This window comes from Puma concolor, chromosome A2 (assembly GCF_028749965.1).
Source record: "Puma concolor isolate L17-30 chromosome A2, mPumCon1.1.hap2, whole genome shotgun sequence".
In the NCBI taxonomy this organism is placed as follows: domain Eukaryota; kingdom Metazoa; phylum Chordata; class Mammalia; order Carnivora; family Felidae; genus Puma; species Puma concolor.
In genome coordinates, this window is record NC_141668.1 from 171,733,445 (window position 1) to 171,761,245 (window position 27,801).

General features: G+C 66.4%; 3 protein-coding genes across 9 annotated transcripts; all 3 read right to left on the bottom strand.

Moving 5' to 3' along the window:
• Positions 1 to 1,125: 1,125 nt before the first annotated feature.
• On the bottom strand, positions 1,126 to 3,609 carry FAM174C (family with sequence similarity 174 member C). Its single transcript, XM_086699714.1, has 3 exons — positions 3,232 to 3,609; positions 2,174 to 2,290; positions 1,126 to 1,549 (listed from the first exon to the last, which is right to left on the bottom strand). Coding segments are annotated over exons 1-3 (435 nt in total). The 5' UTR covers positions 3,549 to 3,609; the 3' UTR covers positions 1,126 to 1,548.
• Positions 3,610 to 4,363: 754 nt separating this feature from the next.
• On the bottom strand, positions 4,364 to 11,528 carry CIRBP (cold inducible RNA binding protein). 4 transcript variants are annotated; one of them, XR_015248615.1, is made up of 8 exons: positions 11,119 to 11,528; positions 7,901 to 8,009; positions 7,714 to 7,820; positions 7,459 to 7,612; positions 7,285 to 7,366; positions 7,128 to 7,198; positions 4,662 to 4,794; positions 4,364 to 4,498 (listed from the first exon to the last, which is right to left on the bottom strand). XR_015248615.1 is itself a non-coding variant. In XM_086699712.1 (7 exons), the coding sequence occupies exons 1-7, from the start codon at positions 11,140 to 11,142 to the stop codon at positions 6,713 to 6,715; spliced, it is 564 nt and encodes a 187-aa protein (XP_086555838.1). In that variant the 5' UTR covers positions 11,143 to 11,523; the 3' UTR covers positions 5,954 to 6,712. The 4 variants fall into 4 exon arrangements, 3 of the variants coding, with proteins under 3 accessions (XP_086555838.1, XP_086555837.1, XP_086555839.1); XM_086699712.1 differs by lacking the exons at positions 4,364 to 4,498; positions 4,662 to 4,794 and adding an exon at positions 5,954 to 6,729 and having other exon boundaries at positions 11,119 to 11,523; XM_086699711.1 differs by lacking the exons at positions 4,364 to 4,498; positions 4,662 to 4,794 and having other exon boundaries at positions 5,954 to 7,198; positions 7,459 to 7,597; positions 11,119 to 11,521.
• A 6,589-nt stretch (positions 11,529 to 18,117) lies between these two features.
• Positions 18,118 to 27,468, bottom strand: MIDN (midnolin). Of its 4 annotated transcripts, none has more exons than XM_086699708.1 (9): positions 27,326 to 27,468; positions 25,474 to 26,109; positions 24,342 to 24,429; positions 24,099 to 24,161; positions 22,044 to 22,172; positions 21,647 to 21,958; positions 21,296 to 21,461; positions 20,873 to 21,133; positions 18,118 to 20,150 (listed from the first exon to the last, which is right to left on the bottom strand). In XM_086699708.1, the coding sequence occupies exons 2-9, from the start codon at positions 25,704 to 25,706 to the stop codon at positions 19,873 to 19,875; spliced, it is 1,530 nt and encodes a 509-aa protein (XP_086555834.1). In that variant the 5' UTR covers positions 25,707 to 26,109; positions 27,326 to 27,468; the 3' UTR covers positions 18,118 to 19,872. The 4 variants fall into 4 exon arrangements, with proteins under 4 accessions (XP_086555834.1, XP_086555833.1, XP_086555836.1 ...); XM_086699707.1 differs by having other exon boundaries at positions 21,296 to 21,464; XM_086699710.1 differs by lacking the exon at positions 22,044 to 22,172.
• Positions 27,469 to 27,801: the final 333 nt, after the last annotated feature.

Below are 27,801 nucleotides of genomic sequence, written 5' to 3' on the forward strand. Positions count from 1 at the left end.
GCACAGGAGAAGGGTGAAACGTGAGATTTGGAGTGTGGGAAGGCCAAGAGAGATGCCTAGGGAAGCAGACCAGGGACCCGAGCAGAACACCCCAGCTGGAGAGAAGGCTGGCCGGCTGACATGATGGAAATGGCTTCTCTACGCCCTGCCAGCAGGCAGGGATGCAGGCTTGGCGTGGTAGGGCGGGCCAGCTGGCCCGAGCGGTGGACGGGCCCAAGAGCCGACAGATCCCTAGTAGGCAGCAGGCTCAGTCCACGCCACCATGGACACGGGGACAAGGCAGGGCTCGGGATGAAGCAGGGGACGCGGAGAACCCACCGGTACAACAGCTTGGTTCCACCTCCCTCCCACCCAACCCTCTGCGGGCCAGCAGGGGACGCCGGACGGCACGAGGCTGCCACCTGGCGGCGGCTCCTCACAACGACACGGCTGTGGCAGGTCTGGCCAACGGGCAGCCCCGGGGCGGGGCGGGGGAGACCTCAGGCTGGGCAGCTGCTGGCCAGCCCCTCCCCTCTGACTCTCCACCAGCGAACTGAAGAGGGTCGGGGTGTCAGGCCACAACTGGAATCCACCCAGAAAGAGCAGCTCTCGAGGAAAGACAAGGCCCAAAGCGAAGCCCACCAAACTCCTCGCCGGGGGTGGGAACTCAGGTGCGTCAGAGCCTCCACAGGAGCCTGACGGCGGAAAGGGCACGGGAGGCACAGGGGTCCCGAGGCTGCAGGACGCTCCGGGCCCATTCGCTACTGACGGCGCTCCTTGGGAAACACCCCCGGAGGCGCTGGTGCCGTGAGCAGGGTCAGGTGGGGACACCAGAGGACGTGGCACTTGCAGGGCTCCGGGTTTAAGGTGGCACAGAGCAGGGAGCCCGAGCAGGGGCTGTGACAAGGGAACAGGACTTCTCTCTGGGCCTTTACCCCAGCAGGTGAGCGCACGTCTTCCCCTTCTCTCCGTCTGCCTCGTGGGGTTCCTCACTGGGCCTTCGGGCAGCTGGGGGCAAGTTCCAGAGAAGCCCAGCTTGGTCACAGGTGGGAGGTCGGAGACCCGGACGGAGCCCCGCTCTGTTGCCCACCCACCGCTTACGAGTTAGCACCCAGGGTCGGGCCCCACGCACAGATGAGCGCCGGCCACAGAACCACTGCTGCCTTTATTGGCTCCAGCCCGGTGGGAAGATGCTTCCAGACAGGCCACTCAGGCCGCCCGGCCCCCCACCCCCCACCCCCCACCCCCCGGCAGGCTGCAGCTGGGGGCTGCCTCACCCCACAGAGGAGGGCGAACGGCACAAGTCACGGCCCCACCAGTCTCAAGGTCCTGTGTAAGGCCTCCAGGGCCTCTCTGCTTCCCACCCAGCATCCTCGACAGTCCTGTCTGGGCGAAGGGCCAAGGCGGCCTCGGGCAGAGTAGGCGAGCTAGGCAGGACCCACGCGAGCTCGCGGAGTCTGCGTCACAGCCGGCAGGCGGTCAGTGGGGCAAGCCAGACGCTGGAGAGCCGGTTCCGTCTCTTGTCCTCTCCACGGAGCTTCTGGCAACGCTGCCTCCCTGACCTGAGCATCTGGAAGGTGAAGGGGACAGGGTGAGACCCCACCTGCCTGGGGTGATGAGCAGAGGCCTCAGCTGTCTGGCCCCTCCACTCTGTTCCACCAAGAGCTACCTCCTCCAGCCTGTTGGGTGCTGCTGTCCTGCCCATGGGGGGGGGGGGGAGGGGTCCCCCACCCAGAGGAGTTCCTGGATCACACCAGTACCTCCCTCTGGGTCCTGGAAAACCAGAACCGTGCCCTGGTCTCTCGGCCTGTGTCTGTGGCCTGCACCCCCCACACACTGGGGTTGGACAGGCCCTCACGCCTGCTCAGGCACTGTTGCTACTGTGTGTCCAGGCCCCCCATCCTCTTGCGACCCACCCCGTCGGCAGCACCCTGGAGTTCATTCTCCACCCGACACAGATCGCGGCCTTCGTGGTCAGGCCAAGGCCAAGAGCCAGCGCCCACGGATTCAAGCGCTGCAGCTTCTTCCCACCTTAAAGAAAGGGCTAATGGGAGCTGGGAGTAGGTGTGCCCGGCCCCGGCCACATGACCTGAAACCAGAAGGCCAGCACCGGGATCGCATGGACCTCACAGGCTGGCAGCCCCCCTGGCTCTCCGACCGGGGCCCCTGCAGGCTCAGGGGAGGGCTGAGCTACCATCTCGGATGCCTCGTCTCAAAGACGATCTCCTCGTCGCTGTCCAGCGAAGCCATCTCCGTGGGGTCCTCGGTGTTGGCCAGAAGGCCGTACCTCTTCCGCTGTGGCTTCTTCAACCTGGAAGCAGACCCAGGCACGCTCAGCGGCCATCCTGGGCTGCGGTCCCAGGCGTGGCTGACGCCCTACCCTGCCGCGGTCCGGAGTCCTCCTCGGCCAGACCCTCAATGCCCTGCTGTGAAACCTCCCGGCCTAAAGTGTGTGTCTCTTTCGCCTCGTAACCACCACCTACGTGAGCGACAGAAAACGGGCCCCTCCCTGGGCAGCTCCCACAGCTGAGGCCCAGGGGCCAGGGACCCCCGGGGCAGGGCGGGACGTCTCAGAGAACAGAGAAGAGTGTGAGAACGCGGCCTCGCACCGACGGGACTTGAGGGTCGGCCAGAGACGCCATCAGCAGAGCTGTCTCGGGCAGAAGGCCCGCTCCTGACCGCCCCCAGCCCCGCCGCGGGAGAGGGAGGGGAGCCTTCCGCCGCGGACGCGTCCAGGGCCACGTACTCAGCGCAGTCACTGGAGGGCTGGCTGGGGCTCTCCGCGCACGGTCGGCTGTGCTGACAAAGGCCTCTGGAGGGGCAGCCCCGGAAGGGAGGCCGCACGGGGAAGCCCCTAGCGCGGGGGGCGCGGGGAGAGAGACGGCCCTCCACTCTCCGGCGGCAGAACAGAGAAACCGCACGCGGCCAGCCCCACGACGACACAGCCGAGGCCTGCGCGGCCGGCCGGGGGGGGGGGTGGGGGAATGACGCAAGGGGACAGACAAGGCCGCGGCCGGGGTCGCAAGCCCCGCTCGGGCGCCGAGGGACGCCCTCAACCTTGCGGCGCAGCAGCGCCCCCGCGTCCGGAGGCGGCGGGCTTGACGTCACCGCCGGGCCCCACCCACCCCGGCCACGTGACGGCCGCGCACCACGCCGGCGACTCCGCCCCGCGGGGGCGGGGCTTCGCGGCCAACACGTGAGGCGCGAGGCGCACGCCGACTGGCCGCGCCGGGCGGCGTGCGCCTGACGCACCTGAACGCCCGGATGAGGAAGTAGAGCGCGGCCAGGCCGCTGAGGCCCGTGAGCACGTAGAAGGAGCGCAGCAGCGGCGAGCCCGGCGAGTCCGGCGGTCGCGAGTGCGTGCTGTTGTGCGGCGGGCCCGGCTGGCTCCCGTTCGTCACGGCGGGCGGTGGCGACAGCGTGGCCTGCACCGGGCGCGGCGACGGGGGCGCGGCCCCCTCGGCCCCGCACAGCAGCGCCGATAGCAGCAGCGCCCGCAGCAGCAGCAGCAGCAGCAGCAGGGGCGGCGGCGGCGGCGGCGGCAGCAGCAGCAGCACGCGCGGCCCCATGGCCCGGCGGAAGCGGTGGCTGCGCCCCGCCCGCGCGAGCGATTGTCACTCACCGGCGTGGGGGCGGCCCCAGCCAATGGCTCGCGGGGGTGGGGCCTAGTTCTCGCGAGCGCCCCGCCCCCACCCCGCCGAACCCCGGCGGTCGTGGGCGTGGCCCACGGTGCCCAGCCCGGGCTGCGCGCGCACCTCCGGCTGCAGGCCCCGCCCCGGAGCCCACACCTCCTCCCGGGGGCAGCTTTCCCGAAGGCACGGTGGTGTCAAGGACCCTCGTGGGGGACGAAGCCGCGCCACGCAGGGCGGCCTGGCCCAGTGCTCTCCAGGCCCTCAGCCCCAGCCAGGGCCCCAGGAACTCCAGGGACTCTCACCCTGGGAGGCGCCAGAGGCTCCCACCGGTGGGAGAACCGTGGGCACTTAGGCCGCCCCGCCACCATCCTCCCACCCCCCACCCCCACTACTGGCAGTGGAGGGGAGCCACCGAGGGCCGAAGGCAGTGGAACCAAGGGTCAACCCTAGTGCTCTGCATCCTTAGAGGGGGGGGCGGAAGGCAAGCAGCTCAGGTGGGAGGCTCTGGGGGCCACTGCGCCAAGACCCTGGGAGAGAGGTGCCTGCCTCCGATGAGGGAGCCTGTGCCCCTCAGAACCTGAGAGAACTGCCCAAGGGGACAACAGAGAACCGGGTGGTCTTCCCGGCTTGGGGCCAGCTTGTGCCCTGAACAAGGGCAAAGAGGCTTTTCTCCAGCAGACTCCCCCGAACCCCTTTCCCACCCAAGCTCCCTGGCCGCGTCCCAAGCCAGACTCAGATTTGTGTGGACACACCAGCCCTTTATTCAAATCCGACTTCCGTGTCCTGCTCCTGTTGAGGGGGGCGTCCCGTCTGCGGTGCGGTGCCTGCCGCCACAGTCCTCCAAGAGCAATTCGAGTCGCTGCACCTCAGCCTCCCCAGTGACGCGCCTGCTGGAACAAACGGAAGAAAAGCGCTGGCTGCAGGAGAATGCTGCCCACCCCTGGCCCCCACTGGGGTTACAGGAGGGCAGACCAGGAAAGGAGAACCCACCAGCGGGGTCAAGCAGCAGGGCCAGAGAGCCTCACATCACCCACCCCAAGAACCACTTACAGGGGACACGGTACGAAGACCGGTGGCTGTGCCTCTGGCTCTTGCTTCCAGATAAAGTCCCTTCTGGGACAGTGAGTCCCGGTCATCGCTGCTGTCTGGCCACACCTCCAAGTCACGCTGGCTTCCCTTCAACCTGCCAAAGCAAAGAAGCGTTACGCCCAGTGTCCTGGCCACAGGTCACATCTGCCCCTCCCCACCTCCCCTGAAACCATCCACAGCTCCTAGGAGGGTCTCAAACTAGTCATCGGGCCGTCCCGGCAGAGGCCCCGTCACAGGCTGGCGTGCCCAGGGTGGGCCTGCGCCTTGCGGATGGGCCAGGCCACGTCCCACCCTTGAGCAGAGCCAGCTGCCCAATTGGGATGGAGCTTAGAGGACCGTGTGGGCTCTGGGAAAAACTCATGGCAGCAACAGACATCAGAGAAAGCTAGTTGGGAGCCTGAGGGACGGAGGTCTGGAAAAGACTGTCAATTGATGAACAAAAATCCCAAAAGGCAGGGCGTTCGGTGGTCTCCAATCCTGCTTACGGATCAAACCTACTCCTGTGGCATGACCGCCCAGGCCGCTCGCCGGGCTGCAGGCGGGGGAGGGCTAACGGCCCAGATCTGACTTTTGGTTCGAGCTCGATTAAAAAAATTAAAATTTAAAAAAAAAAAAAAAAAAGTAAAGAAAAATGGAAAAGGATAAACAGCCAAAGGAACATTCCCCAGGTACAGAACTTTACTCTCAAATGAGCTCTCGACAAGAGGAGGGATGCGGACACGAGCAAAAGGAGTTACCTCGAATTACAGGGCTATTTCCACATATGAGCTAGCCAAGGGAGCAGCTTGCGTCTCAGAGGGTTCTGTTGGGCGCACAACACTTCTGTCCTCCGAGGGGCTGCAGCTTCCATAGGCTAGCGGTGAGAGCTCAGAACTCGTGAAGCGACAGCAGAGCTAGCTAACGAGCCGGTCGGTCCGTGGTCGCCCAGGACGCTGCCTGCCGTCCGCTGTCTGGCCTGCTCCTCAGCTAAGGCGGTCCGGGTCAGCGTCACGTGCCTGGGCGTCCACCGTCCCCCGCTAAGCTGCCCACCCTGTCGCCCACCTTCTCACCTCACCGGGGCCGATGGCGGTCGGCTGTCAGGAGGGGCCCGGCCAGCGTCTGTCTATTCTGCCTTCCCTGTCTAGCTTTCTGAGAGCCTCAGGCGGGACCGGCAGACCTACTTCTCGAACTGCCCTTTCCGCTCAGTTCTGACCGCCTCGAACCCGAGAGCAGGGAGTGTGTTGTGCAATGAAAGGGAAATTGTCAGAGCAAGGTTCGTTTCAGACGGTCTTTTAATCGGCTTCGTGAAGCCAAAGAAAACTGCGTACAAGAATTCCTTAACCGCTTCAGATACAACATCAATGGGTTATGCATACGTCTTCCGGTAAAAAAAGACAATATAAATAAACATTTTCAAGAACCTCTCGAAGGGACATCTGCAACTCTTGCTGTGCGTCATACACAGCACGGAAGGGCCGAACAGGCCAGGCCCGGGGCGGCCGGGGTACCTCTGCCACAGCCCCGGCATGGGTCCTACCACGCTACACGCAGAAACAGCACACAGAGCTGGAAAAAAGCCACAGCTTGCTGAGCTTCCGGCAAAAAGCGGATTCAGAGTCCATTCAATCTTAAAGAGAAGTGAACCGGGGCACCCGACCTCACGGGCCGACCCCACTAAAAAGAGAAACAAAAAAAGGCAACACAACCAAAACCAAAACCCACACAACCCCCAAAGATTTCCTAAAAAACTTATGGCTCAGGGTGAAAAGAAAAAAAAACCCAAAATCTGAAGTGCTTTTCAGAACATTTTTAAAACCCTTAAAAACTGACAACGCTTCCTTAAGAAGAGTAGTCTAGGAACGAAGCCATCTGGGGGTCAGAAGCAGTCAGGCTGTGTTTGGCAAGATCAAAACGGATAGACTACAAAAGTGGGTACAAGGAGGTGTGTTCACTACACATGAACGATTCAGCGAAGCTCCCAAAATCTTTAAATATACAGCCATTGGAAGGACGATCTTGAGCAGGAAGGATTTTTACTCGTTGTGTGTAGCTGAGAACAAGAAGCAGGGACATGTAAAGGCACTGAAGCACGCGACAAGACGCAGCATCCGCTCCCGGGTCCAGACCTGGAGGGCGCGGCCCCGCAGCCTCAGGAGAAACCACCCCCCCCACCAGCTGAGGGCGGGGCGGCAGGCAGGGCGCGCATGCACTTCTGCTGCCTGCGCAGGGGGGAGGGGCCCTCACTCTCCCTTTCCTTCTTGGTCACTCTGGTTCTGCCTTTACGTTTTGTGGTAGAAACGGCTGCTGGCACAGAGACCGAGAGGGCAGTATCGCCCCTTCGAGGCAAGCACGGTGACAGAGTCTGAGTGTCGCTCGCAGAGGGCGCCAAGGCTTACTGAGCTCCCAGTGCAGGCCCCGGCGGCGAGGTGCCCTCGGAGCGTGACTTACCGTAACTGTCGTAGCTGTCTCTGTAGGACCCGCCTGAGCTCCGGTCGCCATAGCCGCCACCTTGACTCCGGCTGCAAGGAAGACACTTGAGGCTACTCAGGCCCGCGACAGCAGCAGAGTGGCCCGGCCTCAGGCACTGGCACCCGCACGCCCTCACCTGCTGTAGTAGTCTCTGGAGCCTCCATAGCCCCCACTCCTGGACTCAAACCGGCTCCCTCCATAGCCTCGATCCCCTCCTCCTGCAGACAGGGACAGGAAGAGAGCGTCAGCGCCCGCCGGCAGTGTCCCCACCGTGTTCCCAGGGGCCCCAGGCCCTGAGCATAGCACTTACCTCTGGAGAACCCACGGCCCCGGCCTCGGCCCCCTCGGAAGAAGCCCCGGCCGCCAGCAGAGCCACCTCGATAGCCTCGGGATCGGTTGTCGGACGACTTGCCGGCCTGGTCGACTCGGATCTGCCGCCCGTCCACAGACTGGAAACCGGAGACCTGCGCAGGTTAGTCTGTGCTCCCCCATCCTCGGAGGCGGGGTTCCCTCGGAGCAAGCAAGGGGTTCTGCACCTTCCGCGACCCCGAGCGGCCGCCCTCACCTTCCCGTTCATGGCCATCATGGCGTCCTTGGCGTCGTCGATGTTCTCAAACGTGACAAACCCGAAGCCTCGCGACCGCTGGGTCTCCCGGTCTTTCACGACCACCACTGCACAGGAGAGACGTGGAGTCTGCGCCCAGCCCTCCCCGCAAGCAGCCCCGCTCCGCCGCCGGCAGCACCTGCCGCACCTTCCGCGATCTGTCCGTACTTTGAGAAGACCTGCTCCAGCGACTGCTCGTTGGTGTCGAAACTCAGCCCTCCGACGAAAAGCTTGCCTTCGTCTGATGCCATGGCGGCCTGCGGCAAACGCTGTTGAATTCCTCACGAGACCCTCCGGGGCCTCGCCGCTCCCCCCTCCTCCGTGCACACGCCACAGGGGCTTGCGGGGTAAGCCCTGGAGGGCGCCCCCTCTAACCCACCCCTACGACTTCTGAATCCCCAGCGCGCCCTTCGTTCCTGGACCCCCGGCCCCTCCTCCGTGGAACAGCCCAGCTCCGCCCGCAGACCGCGGGGCTCCACGGTTTCACCCGGCCGCCGGCCTCAGGGGACGCTTAAGGCTGGACACTGAAGGCAGGCGTCGGGCTCCGCCGGCACTGGCCGGGCGCACCTCAGGATTTCCGCTTTGTACGAGGAGTCAGACTGACTCCCACCCTGAGCGCCGGGTGGGGAGTGGCAGAGTGCTTGGTCCACTGTAGGGCACCCGAGAGGGGTGGGGGACTGGGCACTGAGCGCGGGCAGAGGCTCCGACGTGGAGCCTGACGTGTGGGGCCGAGGCCAGCTTGGACCGACTCGACGGGCTGGGGGAGCCCCCGCCCAAGGGCTCCGGAGACACAGACCAGAGAGAGACGCGGAACTGTGCCCGGCTCGCGCTCCTCCAGCGGGAAACCGGGAGCGGCGGCCCTGGCCACGCAACGTGGCCCCGCCCACTGCCGCGCGCATGCGCCCCGCGCACGCCCTGCGCCACTTCATCCGGGCACCCAGCACTCCCGCCATTTCGCTGGGCGCTGCTGTGCGCCCGCGGCCGCCATTTTGCGGTGGCGTCCCGCTCGCGGAGGGCCTGGCCCGAGGGAAAGACGCCCTCCGGCCGCAGCTTGGCCCGGTGTCCCGCTGCCCATCGCCGCCGGCGGGGCGGACTCCACCCCGGGCCCGCCCCGGCGACGCCCCCGCCCAGGGGCGTGACGCCGCCGCCCCGCCTCCTCCGGCCGGCCGCAGGCCGCTCGCCGCCCCGGGCTCGCGGAGCCGGTGCCGCCAGGGCCCTCACCACTGAGCCGGGAAGGTCCCTGACGCAGGCGGGAACAAGGCGCAGCACACCGAGCCAAGCCTCCTAACGCTCGAGTGAGGGGGGGGCGCCGAGCGACCGGCCTTAAGTACGCCGCCGCGGGACCCCGCCCCCTGCACCGCGCCAGCCAATCCGAGGGCTCGGGGGCCGCAGCCGCACCTCATATTCATGAGATGGGGGCCGGGCCTCTCCTGGCTCCGCCCCCTCCCGGGCGCGCGGATGCCGGGCGGAGTAATTGGTGGGAACGCGCCCCGGCCGCAGTCCCTCGCCCGAGAGCGGGGGGCGGGGCCGGCGCGCGAGGGGGCGGGGCTGACCCACTTCTGCTTGCCCGCCCCCATCCCCACCTCCTGGCCAGAGGCCGGGAACAAAAGGGCCTCTGGAGGCCAAGGGTCCAAACCTCCTGGGGATCCCCTGCTGTGCTCCAGCCAGCGCTGACGTGTCAGCCTTGCCAGGTCCCCATACCCACCGGAGCCCCAGCTGTCAGGACATCTGAACCCTGACATCATTCTGATATGATACACTTGCCCACACAACCCATACCCTGGTACTCCCAGGATCCCATGCTCCTGAATGAATACACCGCTTCACTTGGTCGGCCCCAAGGCCTACCCAAACCCCCGAGACTGAGACAGTCCCACCTCATGGACCCCAATATTCCCCAAGATCCTAATTCCTCTTACTTCCCTACTTTGGGGCACCCCAACTTCACCCAGCCTAGTTTGCCTGCAGACCTCCACCAGCACCCACACCTAACTTCCACCCCAACCCTGACTTTTCTGCTTGGCGTGGCGCCCGCACCCCTACACTCACCTTGACAGACACTTGTGCGTTCCAGCTCTAGACTGCAGGCTGACCCCAACCTGGGACCCAACCCCACCACTGTGGCCAGCACTGCACCCCGACATTCGTCTCAGCCCTCCAGTATGTGCTTTAGCCTCCTGCCAGGGCTTAGTTCTGCTACCCCTGGTGGGGGCGGGGGAGGGGGGGCGGCGAGCAATGCTCTGCTCCTCCCCCTGTGGCTTTTTCCTGTCTCTGTCCGGGGGTTCCGAGATCTCTGCTACAAGGCGAACCAGCTTTGCAGAGACCCTCACCCCCAGATTGCTCCTGGGGAGTCCCAAGTCCATTTTATGGGAACTGCCTTGTGACTGCCATTTGCTGCCTGCCCTGGTTTGGCTTATGTTGTCTCCTGGGGTCCTGGACCCCTCCATGGGGTGGAACAAACTGGTGAAGAACTCTGACTGCCCAAGTTCTGTTCTAGAATGTTTCCAGAGGGTGGACCCTATGCAGAAGAGTTGGGGGGATTTGGGAACAGAGGACCCCCCCCCACACACACACTTTCTTGCCCACCCCAGAGAAGTTCCAGCCCCACTCCAGGCCTCAGACTTGCTCCCACCCTAAGGTGGGTCCAGCTGAGAAAGGAAGGGACACAGGCAAGGACACGGTCTCCCATGACAAGGTTGCTGGGACCCCTCCTCAGCTCAGGAACCCACTCTCCCAGAGCAGCTCTTGAGACATCGCCACCCCGTCTGCACCGCCCAGCCCCGCCCCATGCCACAGCCCTCCCATAGACCCCCCGTCAGACACAGCCTGCTGCGTCAGCCTCTCACGCAGGGTGGTTATTAAAAGGAGCAAAAAAAGACATCAGCTCTCAGCTCCCTCTGCCTTCCGCCGCCCGTGGAGGGGGGTGGGGAGCTGGGGGCAGGTATGCCCAGCCCAGGAACTTTGCCCCGCCGCCTTTCTGAGGCGCTCCCCTAGCAAGTCAGGTCAGCGGCTCCTTGCTCCAGTCCAGGCCAAGGTGGCCTGGAATCATCCTCTGCCCCCAGGCCCCCCACACCCACTGTTCTGTGGTAGTGACTCGGCCTTCTCCTGGTTCTGTGAAGTGCTCTGTTCGTTCGTTCGTTCGTTCATTCATTCATTCATTCATTCATTCATTCCGCCAGCACGCTATTAAGTGTTTACTACCAGTCCGTTGCCGGGTTACCAGTCTCCACGTCTGCCCACGACTGTCCTGGGTTCCCATCACAGAATGGACCCATACCTGGGGACACCTATCGCCAGGTGCGCCTGCTCTGGGCATTGTGTGCAAACTGTGAGCTTGCGTCTCAGGTGTGTGGCCTGTCTCCGTACCTGTGTTTCTGTGGTTTCCTGCATCTGCGTAGCCGTGGTGGGGGCGGGGGGCTCCCAGGAGGTAGGGAAGACCTCATCGCTGCTGTGACCGCTGCGCCACGCTCTCCCCGCGGACGCGAGGGGGCGCTGCGGCCTCGCTGTCGCCCCAGCCGGGGGTTCCGGGTCCCGCCGCGGACTCCAGCGTTGGGGGAGGTGGGGGGGGAGCCTTCGTCCCGCCCACGGGCCTGCCCCCGCGCCTCCGCCAGTGCGCCGGGGATGGGGTGGCGGTGGTGGCGGGGCTGGGAGGATGCGGCTCAAAATAGCCCGGGGCACGGGAGAGGCTGCTATTCGCGGCCCGGACGCGCAGTGCTCGCCGCCTGCCCGGCGGGACTGGGATTAGGCCGTGAGGCCCCCGTCGGCGCTTTTACAAATCGCCTCTCCCCGGGCGGCCGCCGTGCCTGCCTCCGAGACCACTCCCCCCCGCCCCCCAGAGGTCCAACACCTCCGGCGCTGAGAGCCCCACCCGCGGGCGTCGCCCTGGAGACGAGGCGGGGTCACCTCGCTCCCGCGGCGCCCCCTCCGCCTTCCCGCCGGGCCGGCCGCTGGACGCCGGGTCCTCCCCCGACCCTGGTTAATGACCGGGCGGGAGGCGGTAATGAGCGTCTGGGTCCCGGACGGGCGTGGCCGGGATGAAAGGCGCGTGTGTGGGGGGACCCTCAGGCCGCGTAATTATCGCCCCCTCCCGGCCGGCCAGGCGGGGGCCGGGACCGTGCACCTGGAGGCCTCCTGGCGGGGGCGCACAAGTGGGACCGTCCCGGCTGACTCCAGCCGGCCCGCCCGGCCCAAATCCGCAGGGCCCAGAGCCAGGGAGGGGGAAGCGGAGACTGGATGAGTGTGCGCGTTGCCAGGTGTGGTGCCCATGTGTGCCCGTGAGCTGCGGAGTCATGGGTAATGGCTGGGGACTGCGCTTGTGTGGACGCGAAAGTGGGGCTGTGTGTGCGTGCGAGTATGGAAGTGTGTGCAGGGAACGCACACGTGTGTGTGCGCACATGGGAACCCGCCTGCATGGTACTCCGTGTGCAGGAACACGAGGGACCCCTTGCGCGTGAGCCAAGCGGACCTCAAGCATGTGCATAAGGGGCATGGGTGTGGGCTCAGTCACAGACAGGTCTGGCGTGCGGGACCTGGGCGAGCCAGGGCTCACAGAGCATATGTGCCGGTGACTGATGGCGTGACGCATGCCCGCAGGGTGGGCACAAGTGCGCACCACGTGTCATCAGTGGCCAGGGTCTCCTGCGGCAGACATCAGCTCCTGGAGGCAGCAGCTGTTTGGTCCCTTGGGGAACCGGAGGGGACTGCCTCCTGGCCTCACTTTCCCTCCTGTTCCTGGAGAGGGGTGTCCACAGTGGAGGAGGATGTCTGGCGCTGGGGATGGGGGTACCCACCCACCAGGGAGCAGCCCCCTGTGACTCAAGGCCCAGGCATGTGGAGGCCGCCATTCTTACACCCTGGTCACGCGCGCATCCCGGGAACGCAAAGGGCCAGGCGGTGCACGGCTGGTGTTGGTGACCACAGGCTGCACCAAGTGCAGGAGTATGTGGGGGACTGTGGGGTGGGCCCCGAGGCCCACCCGTGGAAGGGCAGGAGGCCGGTGGGAGGCCCGTCCTGCCCCTTGGGTTACACACGTTTGTTCTTCCCGCACTCACGATGCCCCAGAGATCCGGGCGCCGACCCCTTCCTTTCTACCTGGGAAACTCGGCACGGGTGTGGTGGCAGATGCACAGGGACAGGCACCCATCAGGCACGTGCGTAGAACCCACGTCAGGTGCCTGCGAAATGCCAGAGCAGGGGCACCCCCAGGTGGGAGGAGCTGACCCCCACGTGTCCCATCCACTGTCCTGACCTTGGCCCCACACAGGCTCCCTGCAGGCACAAGGTGGGGGGGAGGGGGGCGGGGAGCAGAGGGACTCCTGCCTGGGGCTTGGGGCATCTCCATGGCAACGCTGGAGTGCCATAAATGCAGAGTGCCCTGTCCTGTGGCAGCACACCTGTACCCCTTCCGGCTCTGTGTCCCCAGTACTAGTGTTGATGTCCCCCCACTGTCTGCCTCTAGATCGCCAGCGCTGGCCAGGTGCCTCTCTGGGCCTCAGCTGCCTCATCCGAGAAGTGGGTGTTGCAGCAGGGCTTCCTGGAGCCAGTGTGGGGGAGTGAGACGCTTGGGGTTCTCTGGTCTTTCTTGTAGGGCAGGACACACAGAAAATGGTCTGTGATCCTCACACCCCCTTCCTCAGTGCCGAGTGAGTGAATGCAACCCCCCCCACCACCTACCCCCAATCCGGATTGGCAGGTCTCTGCTCCTCTGGGGGGCCTACAGCCAGGGAGGGTGTGTGGGCAGTGTGGGTGGCTGGAACCACAAGCTTGTGTTTCGGGGAGGGTGCGCAGTCTCTGAGGACCTGAGTTCCTGCCCCTGCCCGGTGTGACTTTCAATTTTGCGGTTTTCTAAAGGGAGGTCTTGGTCCAGGGTGAGAGTGGGGGTGCCGTTGTTTTGAAAATCACAGTTGACTGAGGTTGTGCTGCCATCGAAGTGTAGGCTGGGGTCCGTGTGTGTGTGTGTGTGTGTGTGTGTGTGTGTGTCGCGGGGGGGGGGGTCTGTATCCGGCAGAGCCCAGCTGGGAGCCTGGCGTTCAGGTGGGGTCAGGATCTACCCCTTAGCTGTTGAGGGGTGCGCTTCTCCGAGCGTGGGCGAGAAGGCGGGCTGGTCGGTCCGGTGGCTGCCAGGGGCCGTGTGTGGGAGCAGGGGGTTGTGCAGATTCTCCGGGAGGCCCGGGGGCAGTGTTGAGGGGGTGGGGGCGGGGGTGGGGCGGGTGCGGCAAGGTCGTAGCCAGCTGTCTAGAGCCCCCCCCCCTCCAGCCTGCGGGTGATCGCCTCCCCTCGAGGGGAACGGGGAGGGCGGGCGGCCCCGCCCACATTCCGGAGGAGTTAGGGGGTGCCCTCTACGGCCCCAGCCTGCACGCTGACCTCTGACCCAGCCCGAGCCCACTCCCTCCGTCCTGGGCACCCAACGCAGCGGCAGCTGGCCCCAGGGAGGGGCAGCCAGACGGGGGTGGAGGCTGGAATGTGTGCCGGGGGTGAGGGAGGGGGCCCCAGAGAGGGGGCGGAAGTGGGGGAGGAGTCGGTGGGACGGAGACCGAGATAGCAATACAGACCGGCCGAGATACTGAGGGAGGCAACGGGGAAGAGAAACAGAGAAAACGAAAACCAGAACCAGCCAGACGCAGGAGCGGCAGATGCAGAGAAGGAGACGGAGGGGCAGACACAGGGGGAGAAACAGAGGCAGCCAGCCCGGGATGGAGAGCCAGCGGGAGGGCAGTCGCGGGCAGGGCCCCAAGTGACAGGGCCCCGCCCCCACGCCAGGGCTGGGCTGCTCACCTGTCCCAGGTCACACGGGCGGCCGCCCGTCCCCTGCCCTCGCGGGGCCGGGCAGCTGTGGGTGGGGCTGGAGTCAAGACTCCTGGGTTGGGCCCCAGCGCCCTTGGCTGTGGCTTGGTAACTCCCATTCCCAAGGCGCCCGGGAGAGGTGGGCGGGTCACGCGGGGCCTGGGGGGGGGGGTGGCTGTGCCCCGGGCACCTGCCTGGTGCTGGGGGTGCAGAAGTCGGCTCCGACCGGGCACCGCTCACTCCCATCTCCCCAGAGGCCCGGCCCCAAGCCAGACCCTGACCCCGGCCTTTGGCATTTCAGAACCGTGAAGCCGGCCCCAATTCCCCATTTGGCCGCCCCCAGGGCGCTCCGGCCCCAAGCGGACTGCAGTGACCCCAGTGACCTGCTTCCGCTTGCCCACAGCCGTCTCATCACCCAGCAGCATCGCCCACCTGGACCCAGGCCTCCAGTCCCGGCTCCACCCCTTGGCGGCCACGCCAGTGCACAGGGCCCGGCCGACCGACCCCCGACTCGGTGCTGGGCCCGCCCAGCCTGGGGCTGGCCTCGGACCGAAGGTTTCGGCGTGCATCCTCCCCAGCGGGCAGAGCCCGCTGCTGTTCACACTGGCCGCTGCCTTCTCTGAGAGGACTCCTGGTCACAGCGAAACTTGCTCCCTTCCTCCGAACGCCTAGCTCCCTGCAGCCCCCTGCCAGCCAGCGCCCCGTGAAGCGGAGGCCAGCGGCAGACAATGCCCCATCTGTCCCTCCTCAGGCCTCTCCTGTAAACCCAGGCCGAACGCCCAGCCATCCAGCCACCCCCTGGATGTTCTGGCCTCTGCTCCGCCCACCTGCTCCCCCTCCCTGGGGAGGGGGCCCTCTCCTCCCCAAGAGACAGACTCGGGGAGTCACCCGTTTCAGGTCCTCGCCTCTGCCTTTTCCTCCCACCTTTTGTCTTCTCTCCCCCAACTAACTTCGCAGCTGCCCCCCCCCCCCCCAAGTACACCTGCTCGCGCTCCTCCAGGCCGCTCGTTGCACACGTTGTGCCTCCCACCTAGGGGCACCCCTTCCCCCCCCCAACGCTTGCAAACTCCTACTATTCCTTTGGGAAAGCCTCAGGCCAAGCGCTCTCCTCCCGCCGGCCCTCCTGCGTCCCCCAGCCCGGGGGCTGCAGTGCTGCCCCAATCCGGAGGTCGCGTCACCGAATCGAGGAGGAGGGGACAGCAGACAATGCTTGGACGTGGAAGGAGGGGTGCGAGCGAACGCGCCGGTGCGGGGCTCCACGTGCGGCGCCCTCCGGGACGCCCCCTCTTCCGTCCCGGCGCGGCCGAGCCGTCAGACCCTCGGCGCGCCTCCCGCCCCCAAATTTGCAGACGCGCGACCGCAGGGAGGAGGCCGCACGCCTCCGCGCTGCGCTTGCGCACTCAGCCGCCCAGGCGCAGTCCCACCTCCCGGCGTGAGCGCCGCGCTGTCATTGGTGCGTGCGCAGGAGCGAACGACGCGGCCGCCAGTGAGGCGGCCCCCGCGGTGGGCGGGGCCCGGGCCTGCGGACGCGCGCACGGGGGCGAGCGGGGCGCCCTCCCCCCTTCGTGACGTCAGGCCCGTTTCGCGGCGCGTTGCCGTGGAAACCGCGATTCCATTTCTGCGGGTTTCCGGGGGCCACCCCCTCCCATTCAGCTTTTTCCTCAATGGGAGGAGGGGGCGGTGCGGGGTAGACTCCGCCCCCTGAGGTCTCCGCAGCATCTGCCCGCGCAGGGCCTCAGTTTACCTTTCCTTCACTTGGCCTGGCCAGCAGCCCCTCTGACCGCAGCTCCCTTCGGCCAGGCACTTCCCCCTGGGTAGGTGTGCACGCTGCGCGGCCGAGTAGGGGGAAGAGGCCAGTGGCCCGCAGCCCCCACCGGGGTGTTGTCCTCCTGGGACCCCAGGGCAGGGCCGTGACCCTTGGACTTCCGGGCTGGGCGCCAGGAAGCGCCCTGAGGGGTGGGTTCCCGGGCAGCGGGGCAAGTGCCCCCCCCCCCCCCCCCCCCGCCCTGCAGCGTGCAGACACAGCCTGCGATTCAGCGTGTGATTCAGAGGGTGGCCCAGTTGACACCTCCCTCCACAGCCCCTACCCAGCCCTGTGGAGTCACCTGCTTACAGCTCTCAGCCCTGACCCCCAGGGGCGGCTGCGTGGGCGGAAGTTTCCACCTGAGCTGTCTCACCCACACCTCCAACCTGTGGCCCTCCTTACCTGCGGGAGCTTGTGCCCTTGACTTGGAGGTCTGGAAGGGTCAGCCTGCAACGTGCATGGTACCTTCCTGCCTGATTGTGTGTGTGCGTGCGTGCGTGTGTGTGTGTGTGTGTGTGTGTGTGTGAGAGAGAGAGAGAGTGTGTGTGGGTGTGAGCGAAAGAGAGAGAGAGAGAGGGGGAGAGACTGGGCTGGGGGAGGGGCAGAAGGGCCTCCCGGATACTTCCAGGACTCTCCTGGGACAGTCCTGGGGTTTCCCTTGCTCCTGGGGTCCTTGGAGCCGGGGCGCTGAGGGCAAGGCCTTGGGCTATCAGAAATCTGCCCAGGAGTGGGTGGTCACCAATATAACAAACACCCCCAATTCTTAGGGCAAGTGATGTTTCTCTCTGGGCTTGGGGTTTTCTCATCTATTAAATGGGAGTATAATTAGGTCTGTTAGGTGGCAGTGCTTGTTAACTGAGGAAATACATGTAAAATGATGCTATTAGTGTCCTGTCTGCCCAGCCCCAACATGGATGGAAGCAGGACCCCAGAGAGGAGTTGCTCCTGGCCAGGCCCCTGGGGAGATGCCAGTTGAGGAAGTCCCCTGGCAACGCAAGGGCGGCCAGCAGAGGGGTGTTCCTGCACTGGGCACGGCCCCGGACAAAGGCCTGGAGGCTTGAGGCATGACCGTCAGGGCTGGGGAGCGCTGGAATGCGAGGCCAGGGTGAGGCCACAGAAGGGTGAGAGTTCACCCCAGGCTGGGGCAAGGCCAGGCCAGAGGCCTTGAGCGCAAACCCTGGGCCCTGGGGAATCACTGATTTCTGCCAGAGAGCTTCTCGAGGCCTGGCAGGTAGGAAGGGGCTCTATCAGCCTTGAGGAAGGGAGAGGGCTCACGTTAGGGGGCCCACGCAGGCAGTACCTCCTGCTTGGCCCGGCAGTGGGAACAGTCTTCCTGTCTGTGGCTGGGGAAACCGAGGCCCGGTGTGTGGGTCAGGTATCCTGGAGACGGTTCCAGGGGTTAGTCCCCAGTCCACTTCCCAGGGCCAGGAACCGAGGCCCCACCCAGGGCACACTGTGGGCAGGCAGCCCTGTGCCCACACCCTGTAGGACTTCCGGCCTTGGGTACTGGGAAGTGGCTGGCCCCTCCTTCCCCTGCTGGGGCAACTTCCTGCCCACCCTCACCTCCAGGCCCGGAGGGAACCCGGGAACTACTGTGGGATCCCCGCCCCCCCTTCCAGCTCCCACGGCCTGAGGTGGTGGGAGAACCTAACATCCTACCGGGTCTCCAGACCATCCCAAGCCCTTTCTCCGATAGAGACCACCCATCAGACCAGGGAGCCCCCTCTGTGATGGCCAAGACCGCTCCCCTGACCCCTGCAAAAGGGCAGCACAGTCACTCAGGTTTCATTTTCTGTTTATTACTTGAAATCACGGTGTTTGTATGCGGCTTTCTTCCCAATTTTTTCATACAGGAAACTCACGCAAGGTGCCGGGACCCCCCCCCCCCAGCCCGACCCCCCGAGGGTGGGTAATGCTTTCTTGAGGGAGCCCTGGTGAGGGCAGAGGGGGGCGGGCTGGTTCCTGCCTGGACCTCCACCCTCAGACCCGCGGAGGCACAGGTGTTATTTAAAAATCGTTTAAAAAAACAAAACAAAAAAAACCCAAAACAGAACACATTTAAATAGGTATCCAAGACAGTTCTTGAAAAACAAACCCAATCCTTTTTTCTCCTTTTTTTTTTTTTTTGGAAAATAAAAACAAACAAAAAACAAATCCTTGACCCCTACCCTCTGACCCCTCCCCACCCACCCCCCCACAAAAAAGTTTACAGAGCTACAGTTAACACATGATGTTCACATCTGAAACCATTAACTTTAAACACATAATGGGGGGTTCACCTAAGATAGGATGGAGGGAGGGACAGGGAGTGGGGGTGTCTGGAGGACAGAGAGGTGGGGCAAGGACAAGACTGGGGGGTAAGGGGGGCAGGGCCCAATCATCTCCATTATCAGTAAAAATAAGTGAATGAACAAAAACTCCACCCCCATTGAAATGGCCCCAGTAGGGGGTTTGCCCCTCTGCCCCAGGGGGAATCTGGGGATGAGAGCGGGGAGGGTCCAATTAAGACCAGCAGCGAACCCCCCCCCCAAGGGGGTTAATGCTACACAGCGTCACCCCTACTGGGGGCTTCACAGCTCAGCACCCCCTCCCCTCCTGGCTGCCAGAGGGCCTCCAAACACAGCCCACAGGCCCAGATCCCTCAGGTCGGGCCAGGAAGGAGGGCTGGGGGTATTATTTCCCCTGTCCCCCCAACCATTTCTCTCCCGAGTTTTCAAGAGACTCCCAACCACTATTGGCTCAGAAAATTAATAGTCTATAAATACCCCAAGCTCAGAACAAAAGGGGGGCAGGGCAGGAGGAAAGGGCACAGTGCGTGGACTCGAAGGCTGGCATCTGGTCTGTTCCCCTCCCTCTCTCTCCTTTCCTACTAGGAAAGGGCCCCACACCCCCACCTGAACCCCAAGGCTGGCTGTGGCCAGCCTGCTGAAGCGGTTTTTTTTTTTTTGTTTTTTTTTTTTTTTCCTGGAAAAAGAGACCAAGAGAAAAAAAGCACAGATGTGGAGAAACGGCCCCGCGGGCGCAGGGCTCTCTGGTCGCTGTGGGGCCTGCTGGCCGCCCTGGAGGCCGGTGTGCTCGGCAGGCCTTCCCTCCCGGGCCCTGCCCGTCTGTAAAGTGCATCATGAGGCATCTACATTTTTGACTTAAACCTGAAGGGACGGGGGCGGCTTCCTCGTCCCCACTCTCAACCATCTGGAGTGACTGCTACATATCTGGAGCTTGGGAAGTGGGCGGGGAGGGGCCCAGCTCGGCCGAGGCTCGAGCCGGCGGCGGGAGGAAGAGGCGGGGAAGTGTGAGCTGAACCGAGGCGGCAGGAACCCAGTCCATGGAGAGTTCGGAAAACCACGGTTAAGAATGGAACTTAAAAGAAAAAAAAAACAAAAAACACGAAAAACAAAAAATCAGAAGGAAGCTGGCCGGGGAGGGGGGGGGCCTCCTGCTGCCCTGACCGCCTGCCCTCCCGCGTGCAGGCCTCGCTGGGGGGGGGGGGGGGGGACTCTCGGCCCAGGGTGGTCGGGCGAGGGACGCGGGTCCTAGGCCACCACGAACTCTGACTTAATGTCAGGATTGACTTCCGGCTTCCAAACGGAGTCCTCAAAGTCGAGGCCCAAGCCGGAGGCCTCGCTGGGGCCGCCGCCGCCGCCTCCCCCGCTGGTGTCGCTGCGGCCGGCCTTGCGGCTGGGCGGCCAGTGGTAGGGGCCGCGGGCGTCGCGTCGCGCCTTCCTGCGGAGCCGCTTCTGCTGAAGCAGCAGCTGTAGGCGCTCCACCTTGCAGCGGGTGGCCCGGTTCTCCGTCTGCCGCAGCCGGTCCCCTGGAAGGAGGCAGGGACTGTGACTCCTGAGCGCCCCCGCCCCCGCCCCCCGCCAGGAGACACAGCCCAGACTCCTTTCACAATGCACGAGAGAGGGAGCGGGCCGAGGGGGGTCTTTGCGGCTCTGGCGGACCCCGGGCCCCCCCCCCCCCCGCCCCGAGTGGACTCGAGCCGTCCGCTGCCTGTGTTAACCGTGAGCCGGGCGCTGGCAAGGCCGGGTCCAAGGCAGACGCGGAGCAACACTAGTGCCCGAGTTAGGTGGACCTCCAGCCCTGAGGCTGGTGCCTTGGTTTCCCCTTTGTGACCTGGGGGCTGGGGGTCTGCCCGGCAGAGAACAGTGCCACTGTTCCACAGGTCTCAGGATCCATTGGGGATGACTGGGTCTCTGGGGGACACAGGCTACCCCCAGAGCAGCTCCAGCGCTCTCCCCTCCATCAGACTCGGCCATTCAGAGGCTCCACCTGCCATCTGGACAAGGTGCGGGGGGGCGGGGGGGGCGGGGGGGGGGCGCGAGCAGGGAGGAAGTACCCCCCCAGGAGAGGACAAGGACACTTTGTGCCCCCGACACACATGCTCCCTTCTCTCCAGGCTCGTGCAGAGAGGGTGAACAGCAGCTGGTGCCCCCCCTCCTCCCCCAGCTCCCCGGTGGGTCAGCTGCTCTGAGCAGCCCACAGGGGGGCCTGGAACAGCCCAAGGGCGGGCGGGGCCAGCCGGTCACTTACCCAGAGGCTTGCACGTGCGGGCCTGGCTCAGGGAGGCGGGGGCTGCAGCCGCCAGCTTCTCACAGGAGGTAGTTTTGGGGGTGAGGTCCGGGGCGGGCGAGGCGGGCGCGCACTGGGCATGGCAGCGTAGCTGGGTCAGCGACGGGGGCATGCCCTGGTAGTGCCGCGTGGCACTCAGAAGGTCGTTGAGGATCTGCAGGATGGTGCCGATGTCGCGCCGCGGCCGCCCGCTGCTATCCTGGCAGTTGGGGTGCAGCGTGCCTGCAGGAGGCAGGGGGGTTGCTGGTGAGTCCGAGTGACTGACACGCGGCCTCAGAAGGGCAGGGCAGGGCGCCCCTCGTTCGTGCACGACGGGACCCCAGGGTGAGGGCCCAGACACGCAGACCCGCGGCCCCTGGGGCGCGGACGCGCCATGGCACCTACCAGAGAAGGTCCCTGAGAACACCCCCGGGGCGTGGTTCACGAAGCTCTCAATGACAGCGCCGGGTTTGCGGGAGCGGGAGGCGGGGCTCCCGCCGGGGGTGGACGCGGGGCTCCCGCCGGGGGTGGACGCGAGGCTGCCAGCACTGGCCGGGGGCGAGCAGTCCATCTGCTGGGTCAGGGGGAGGGAGGCATGGTAAGCTGCGGGGTGCAAGGACAGCCCTCGGGGGCCAGGGTCTGAGGGTCACCCACCGGCCCAGGGTCTGGGGATGGCCCTCCGTACGGAGAACACCTCTGCGACCGCGGACAGCCACCTTCTGGGCCCCGAGGAGAAGCCTTCCGGGCAGGACTCACCTCGGGGCAGGTGGCAGCTGAGTGGGATCGGAAAGAGCCGGCTGTGACGGGTGAGGGGGACGCAGGGGCAGGGCTGCTGGACACCGGGGGCACTCGGGCGGCGCTGGACACTGGCCGGCAGGGAGAGGACACAGGGGCGGTCACGCTGGGGCCCCCCCGGGCGGCGGCGGCGGCGGCGGCGGCGGCCGCCAGCACGTGGCGGTGTTGCAGCGGGGTATGCTGGGCGGCCAGCTGCAGCTGGACGAACATCATGTGGTCACCCACGCGCAGCGCCAGGGTCAGTGGCGAGCGGCCGGACAAGAAGTCACTGACCTGTAGAGAGTGACTCGTCAGCGCCAGGGCCCCGGCCTGCGGCGCCCCCAGCCCGGCCCGGCCCCGGCCCCCCGCGCTGCGTGACCTGGGGCCTCTCGCCGCCCCTCTCTGGGCTCTGGGGTCCCTGTCGGTGCCACGGATGCTTAAATAAAATGAATCGGTATTTCCGGAAGACGCCTCCGCCAGCCCGGCCTGGCCCGGGCGCCACTGGGGGCTGTGGGGGACAGAGGCGGGTCAGATGGGGGGGCCTGGCCCTCCCTGGCCAGTTTGGTTCTTTCAAGGGGAAACCGAGGCCAGAGGGGGCAGGGCCCAGTCAGCGGTCGCTGTCCTCAAATAACCCCACCCTCCCAGCCCCCAATCCTCTGCCTGTGAATATGGGAGGGGGGCCAATCTCAGACCCCCTCCCAGTTAAGCCACCCAGGCAGCAAGTGGGCGGGAATTCCTGGACAAATTCTTCGTCCTAACCTTTGCTTTCTCAAGATAAATATTTATCTGTCCTGGGTGGGGCTGAGGCTGAAGGGGAGGTTTAGCTGCTGCGGGAGGGGGCCCTGATGGTTCTCTGAGGCCTGGGTCCCCTGAGAGCTCAACACAGCCCCAGCACAAACCCTCAAAATCTGGTGGTGTGCGTGGGGGGGTGCGTCTGAGCCCAGGCTGCACTGGGCTCCACCTCTGGAGCCTGGCCAGCGCCGAGCTTTCCCCAGGGGCCAGGATGGTGGGGGGGGGGGGGGGGTGGAGGTTTCTGAGAAGTGACATAGGCCAGGATGACTCAGAACCACCGCCTCCCAGCTCTCTGCTGGCAGCGGCTGGCGTAACCTTGGGGGCCGTGGGGAGGAGGAGAGGGAGGTGGGCAGTTTGCAGCCCCCACCCTGAAGCCTGGTCTTCATGGCATCCCCCCCTCCCAGCCCCAGAGACTCCCCTTGCAGGAAGGGCCTGGGGTGGCTTCCCAAGGGCAGCTGGGGAGTCCCCCCCACCCCTCCGCCCTGCAACTTCCTCCCTGGGGAGGGCGAACAGGAGGGCATGACTCTGTGCCAGGCGGGGAAACAGCCCTGGGAGCTCAGTCACTCCGCCCAGTGGCCCCCCCCACTCCTGACGCAGGCACCCTGGGGCGGATGTGAACCAAAGACACCCCTGGCCCCCCCACCTCCGCCAACCGCAGGCCCCCCATGAGCAGAGCTCAGTTCAGGAAATGGAGCTCAGCTCCCACCTGGCTCCCGGGACCCCAGCTCTGCACTGCCCCCCCCCCCCCCCCCCATGGCAGACCACCCAGCGCCAGGGCCCCTCCTCACTAGCTAGCTGCTGAGGACAGGATGCTACATGCCGGGGAGGGGGCGAGGGCCTCAGGGCAGGAGGAGGGAAGCCGCTGAGCAGGTTTCCTGCGGCCAGCCCAGCCCACCCCCTAGCTGGGGCGGGCAGCAGCAGGCGGATGGCTGAGGCCTGTGTCACCCTCCTGGGAGGAGGGACCCGCCGCCAGAAAAATGAGGAAAGGAGGAGGTTAAAAAAAAAAAAAAAAAAGAAAAGGCTGCAACAAAACCGGGAACCCGGGTGTGGGCCAGCCCCTGCCTCCCGCTTCACCTCCTGGCCAGTTACTAAATATTTTCCTAACATCCTGTCTAGGCTGCAGCCCTGGGGCTGGGTGCCCCCCTCCCCCTTTTGGGGCAGAGAACAAAGGCCAGAGGGAGGAGAGAGAGGAGTGACTCCGCACCCCTTACAATGGGGTCACGGAAGGCGGAAGGACTGTCACCAGGCTGGCCCTTCCAGGCCCCCCCCTCCCCGCAGAAATTTTAAAAAGGTCACCCCAGGGAAACCGCAGTGGCTGCGGAGGGGGTGCTCCCCAGTGTGGGCCTGGGGACCCAGGCCCTGGTGTGGGAGCGTGGGCCAAGGTTACCCCCTCAGGCAGGCTTGTGAAAGCCCAGCCCCCTCCCCCATGGCAGCCACCGTGGGAGAGCAGGCCCTCAAGGTCAGGTGGTGAGTGCTGGGGGGGGGGGGGGGTGGGTAGGAAGGAGGAAGAGGAAGCTGGGTGACCAGGCTACACAGGCAGGAAAGCTGGGCGGCGCACCCCCTCCCTCCCCACGGGTCTCCAGGGAGCACAGACAGCCCCAGGCCCTCGCCCTGGGCTGGGAGGGACTGGCGAGGGTCTTACCTGTGTCTCAGTCAAGCTCTCCAGGGCCTGCATCACAGACTGCTCTGGCCTTGAGGCCTGCGACTGCAAACAGAGAAGCCGCTTTGAGCGTGCGCTTGGGTCAGAGGGCCCGGGCACCGGGGCAGGGGAGCCGCTTGCCGGCAGGGCCGCCCTGGCAGGGCGTGTGCTGGGAAGCGAGCTCTCAGGGGAGGGGGCTGCCCGCCTGTGCCAGAGCCTCCGGGGCACTGTGCCCCAGCCATTTACCATGAGGCCCGCCTCCACGGTGGGTACCAGCGTCAGCTTGCTGCCATCCCCCACGCCGAACTCCTGCAGCTTCCCCGAACTGAGCCGGCTGGGGGGAGGAAGGAAGAGGGTGAGGCCAGGAGACAAGGCAGGGACGCGGAAGCAGAGGCCGAGGGGGGAGGGCTGTGCTCCTGGGGGACGCAGGGGAGCCCTTCCCACCCCTGTCCCTTCCCGGCCTTCCACACCCGGGGCCTGAACCTCCCGGTGGGGTGGGGGGGGAGGGGGGGCTGTCAGGCATCTGGCCCCGAGAGCCCCCAGGCAAGTGGCTCAAATCTCCTTCCCAGAAGCCCCAACTCTGTACTAGGGCACCACCTCTGCACCTCAACAAAGCACTTTTTCATCATCCGGGTGCCAGTGCGTCCTTGCCACCCTCTGCCACCCTCCCCTCACCCCAGGGTCGGCCCCAGCCAGTAATTCAGCTACACCGACCCGGGGCTCCTCTTTGTGGGCGCCACAGGGCTTAGCCTTTAGGGTCTTTTTGCGGGGCCGGGCTCCCCCTCCTCCCTCCCTCTCCCTGGCGCAGGCCGCCGCCGCTCAGACAAAGGAGACCCTCCCCCACCCGCCCCTCCCCCACTGGGGCCCCTCCGCTGGGGATGGACAGTGCGTGTCCCTGGAGGCCCGCAGGGGGAGTGCTCCCCGGTCTGGAGGCGATTTAAATACCAGGGGGGAGGGGGAGGCTGCGGGAGTGCTCGGTGGTTAGAACAAAGGGGGGTAGAGAGACGCAAGTGGGGGAAGAACACAGCCAGACGTGGAGGGGGGCACCGAGCAGATGCGGAAGCCAGCCGGAACGCAGGCAGAGAGGGAGGTGGCCGCGCTTCCCTCCCCCGCAGCCGGGACCCCCACACTGACCCGGGACTGCTGCCTTCCCGGGAGGGGGGAGGGCCGCCCTCGCAGCCGCCTTTGTGCAGCGACCCCAGGCGGGGGAGGGGGTCGAGGCAGGCAAGGCCGAGCAGAGGGCGCCCGAGAGCGCGCGGCGCGCCCCCGCCCCCCGTCTGGCCGCCCCCTTCCTTCCCCGTGCGGCGCGCTCTTTGTTCCCGCCCGGGGGCCGGGGCCCGAGGGGGCGGCGGGCCCGGGGGCGGCGCGCGGTACCTACGTGTCTTTGTGGAGCAGTGCCAGGCGCTCCTTGGGCACTTTGAGCCTCTGGGACAGCCGCTTGCGCAGCCCCTCCACCGTTTCGTCCGGGGGCACCGACAGCTCGTAGCGGGTGCCCGTCGTGCTGTGGATGGCCAGGCTCATGGGAGCCGCCTCGGCCGCCGGGCCCAGCTCGCAGGCGCCGCCGGGGGCCCCGCGCCGGCAGCTCCGGGCGCCGCCGGGCTGCGGCTCCATCCCCGGCCCGCGCTGGAGGGATGGGGTCCGCGGGGCGCCGCCAATCCTCGTCGCGCCTCCGGGCAGTGCTGGGGGGCTCCCGAACCGGGGTCCTCGGGGTTCCTGGGGGCAGCGCGCGTCCCCTTCGAGAAAGTCCCAGGAGCGGAAGGTGAAATCAGGAATCAAAATCCAAGCAGCGCTCCGGGGTCGCGTTGGCTCGTCGGGGCGCCTTCCGGGGGTGGGGACTGCACTCGCGGCTCCTTTCAAGGACAGTGGGCGCGGAGGAGGGTCCGGAGAGGGGGGTGCCGCTCGGGCTTCCGCGCTGGGTGCCTTCCGCCGCTCGGGCCGCGCTTCCCCGCGCGTCCCCTCCCTTAGCAACAGCCGCCGCCGCCGCCGCCGCCGCCGCCGCCGCCGCTTGGAAGATCTGGGGGTGAAAGTAACAAGAAAAAAAAGTTATAATGTATCAACGTTCCAAGGGGCGGGGCTGCCGCCCCCTCCCATTCACTACTTACTCCGCCGGCCCAGCGCCGGCCAATCGTCGCGCGCCGAACGCCCAGTCGGCCGCACGGGCGGGCCAATAGGAACCGCCGCGGCGCTGCCCCACGTGGCCGCGCGGGCCCGCCCCTCGCTCCGCCCCCGGCCCGGCGGCCAAGGGGAGCGCGGCGGGGGCGGGACTGGCGCCGCTCCGGCCCGCCCCCGCGCCCCACCCGCCCGCGCCGGGGGCCATTCATACGGCCCGCAACAAAGGGCAGGCGGCCGGAGGGAGACGGGGGAGGGGGACGGCCCGCAGGGTCCGGGCCCGGAGCCGCGCGGCGTGGGGGCGGGCACTGTCCCTGCGCCGGGAGGGGCAGGAAGCCGGGGGACACCCCCCCCCACCGTGTCTGTCCGGGAAGCCGCCGCGAGCGGAAGCGGGAGGCGATCCCCACGCTTCGTGGCCGGGCGGCTCTCGGGAGGTTCGGACGGCGGGCGTCCCCCACCTGTGGGGCGTGAGGTCCCGGCGAGGAGTGGGGCTGCGGGCGGGGCCTGCACCCTGGTGACGTGGGCCAGTGCCGGGAGGGCCCCTCCCGCGCCGGTACCACCTCGCGTCCCACCCCTGTCCCGCGGGCCGGGCCCGCTTCCCGAGTCGCGCCCGCCCGAGCCGTGACGTGACGCGGCGTCCCCGGCTGCGCCCGCGCGCGCCGCTTGGGGCTGCGGTGAGTCAGCAGCGCCGGCGCGCCCCCTGCCGGCCCCGCCCGGGAGCGCTGCCGGGAGTCCTGGGGAGGGGGCGCTGAAGCTGCCCTGGGGCCGGGAAGAGGCCGACGGCACTGCCGGCGAGCGGGGAGCTTCGCTAGGGGCTTGAAGCCTCTAAGGAAGGAAACTGGGGCCACACAACTGAAGAAACTCAGGCCGAACAGCAATTTGCTCAAGGTCACTCGCGGGGTAGGAAGAGTGCCCGGGAGGCGGGGCGGGGGCTGAGGTCCTGCCTGGGCGGTGCTGCTTGCGCCGAGCCCCTCCCATCCCACGACCCGAGGGGCTTGCCAGGGCTAGAGACACCCCGAACCCTGTCTGCCCACAGAACAAAGAAAAGTGGGACACCTTTAATAAAAGGCCTGAAGTGGGGACCCTCCTACTCGTCCCGTGAGGTCCCACCCCGCACTCACCAGGCGCCGCCAGTCCGAGGTCCCAACCGTCCTGAGCTTACCCACGTCCGGACTAGAGCGCGGTGGCGGGGCAGGTCTGGGACCGAGCGGGCGGCCCCCAAGCCTTTATCCGCACCGCCTTCCCTCGGGGTGGAGTTTGGGCGGGCAGGGGGCGGAGGGCCGGGCGGCCAGTGACGCAGGCGGGCCCCCGCCCCTGCCTGCAGGCCAGGGCCCTGGGGCGCCTTGGGGCCTGGCTCCCCACCCCTGAAGCCTCGCTGCGTCTATGGGGGGGGGGGGGGGCTCTCCATGAATACTGTAGAACCTGGGGTCGGAGTCGGCTCAGCCGACCAGTAGTGTCCCCAAGACGAGGTTTCGGGGTGCACGAACTGACTCCCGCCCCGCCCCCTTTCCTGCCGCCCCAGGCCGGGTGCTTCCGCCTGGGGGCGCCCGAGTAGGGGAGCGTGAGCGGAGGGGGGCCTGAGTCAGTGGCCACGATC

Bases quoted from the DNA above. Each gene is read 5' to 3' on its own strand.
- FAM174C (XM_086699714.1), bottom strand. From the start codon at position 3,548: ATGGGGCCGCGCGTGCTGCTGCTGCTGCCGCCGCCGCCGCCGCCGCCC. The intron at 2,291-3,231 runs GTGCGTCAGGCG...GTCTGCTTCCAG, and splicing joins TTCCTCATCCGGGCGTTCAG to GTTGAAGAAGCCACAGCGGA.
- CIRBP (XM_086699711.1), bottom strand. From the start codon at position 11,142: ATGCAGGAAACCACAGAAACACAG. The intron at 8,010-11,118 runs GTACGGAGACAG...CGTTTGCCGCAG, and splicing joins AGGAAACCACAGAAACACAG to GCCGCCATGGCATCAGACGA. The intron at 7,199-7,284 runs GTGAGGGCGTGC...TCTTCCTTGCAG, and splicing joins TCCAGAGACTACTACAGCAG to CCGGAGTCAAGGTGGCGGCT.
- MIDN (XM_086699707.1), bottom strand. From the start codon at position 25,706: ATGGAGCCGCAGCCCGGCGGCGCCCGGAGCTGCCGGCGCGGGGCCCCC. The intron at 21,959-22,043 runs GTCACGCAGCGC...CACTCTCTACAG, and splicing joins GGGGCGGCGAGAGGCCCCAG to GTCAGTGACTTCTTGTCCGG. The intron at 21,134-21,295 runs GTAGGTGCCATG...TGCCTCCTGCAG, and splicing joins GTTCTCAGGGACCTTCTCTG to GCACGCTGCACCCCAACTGC.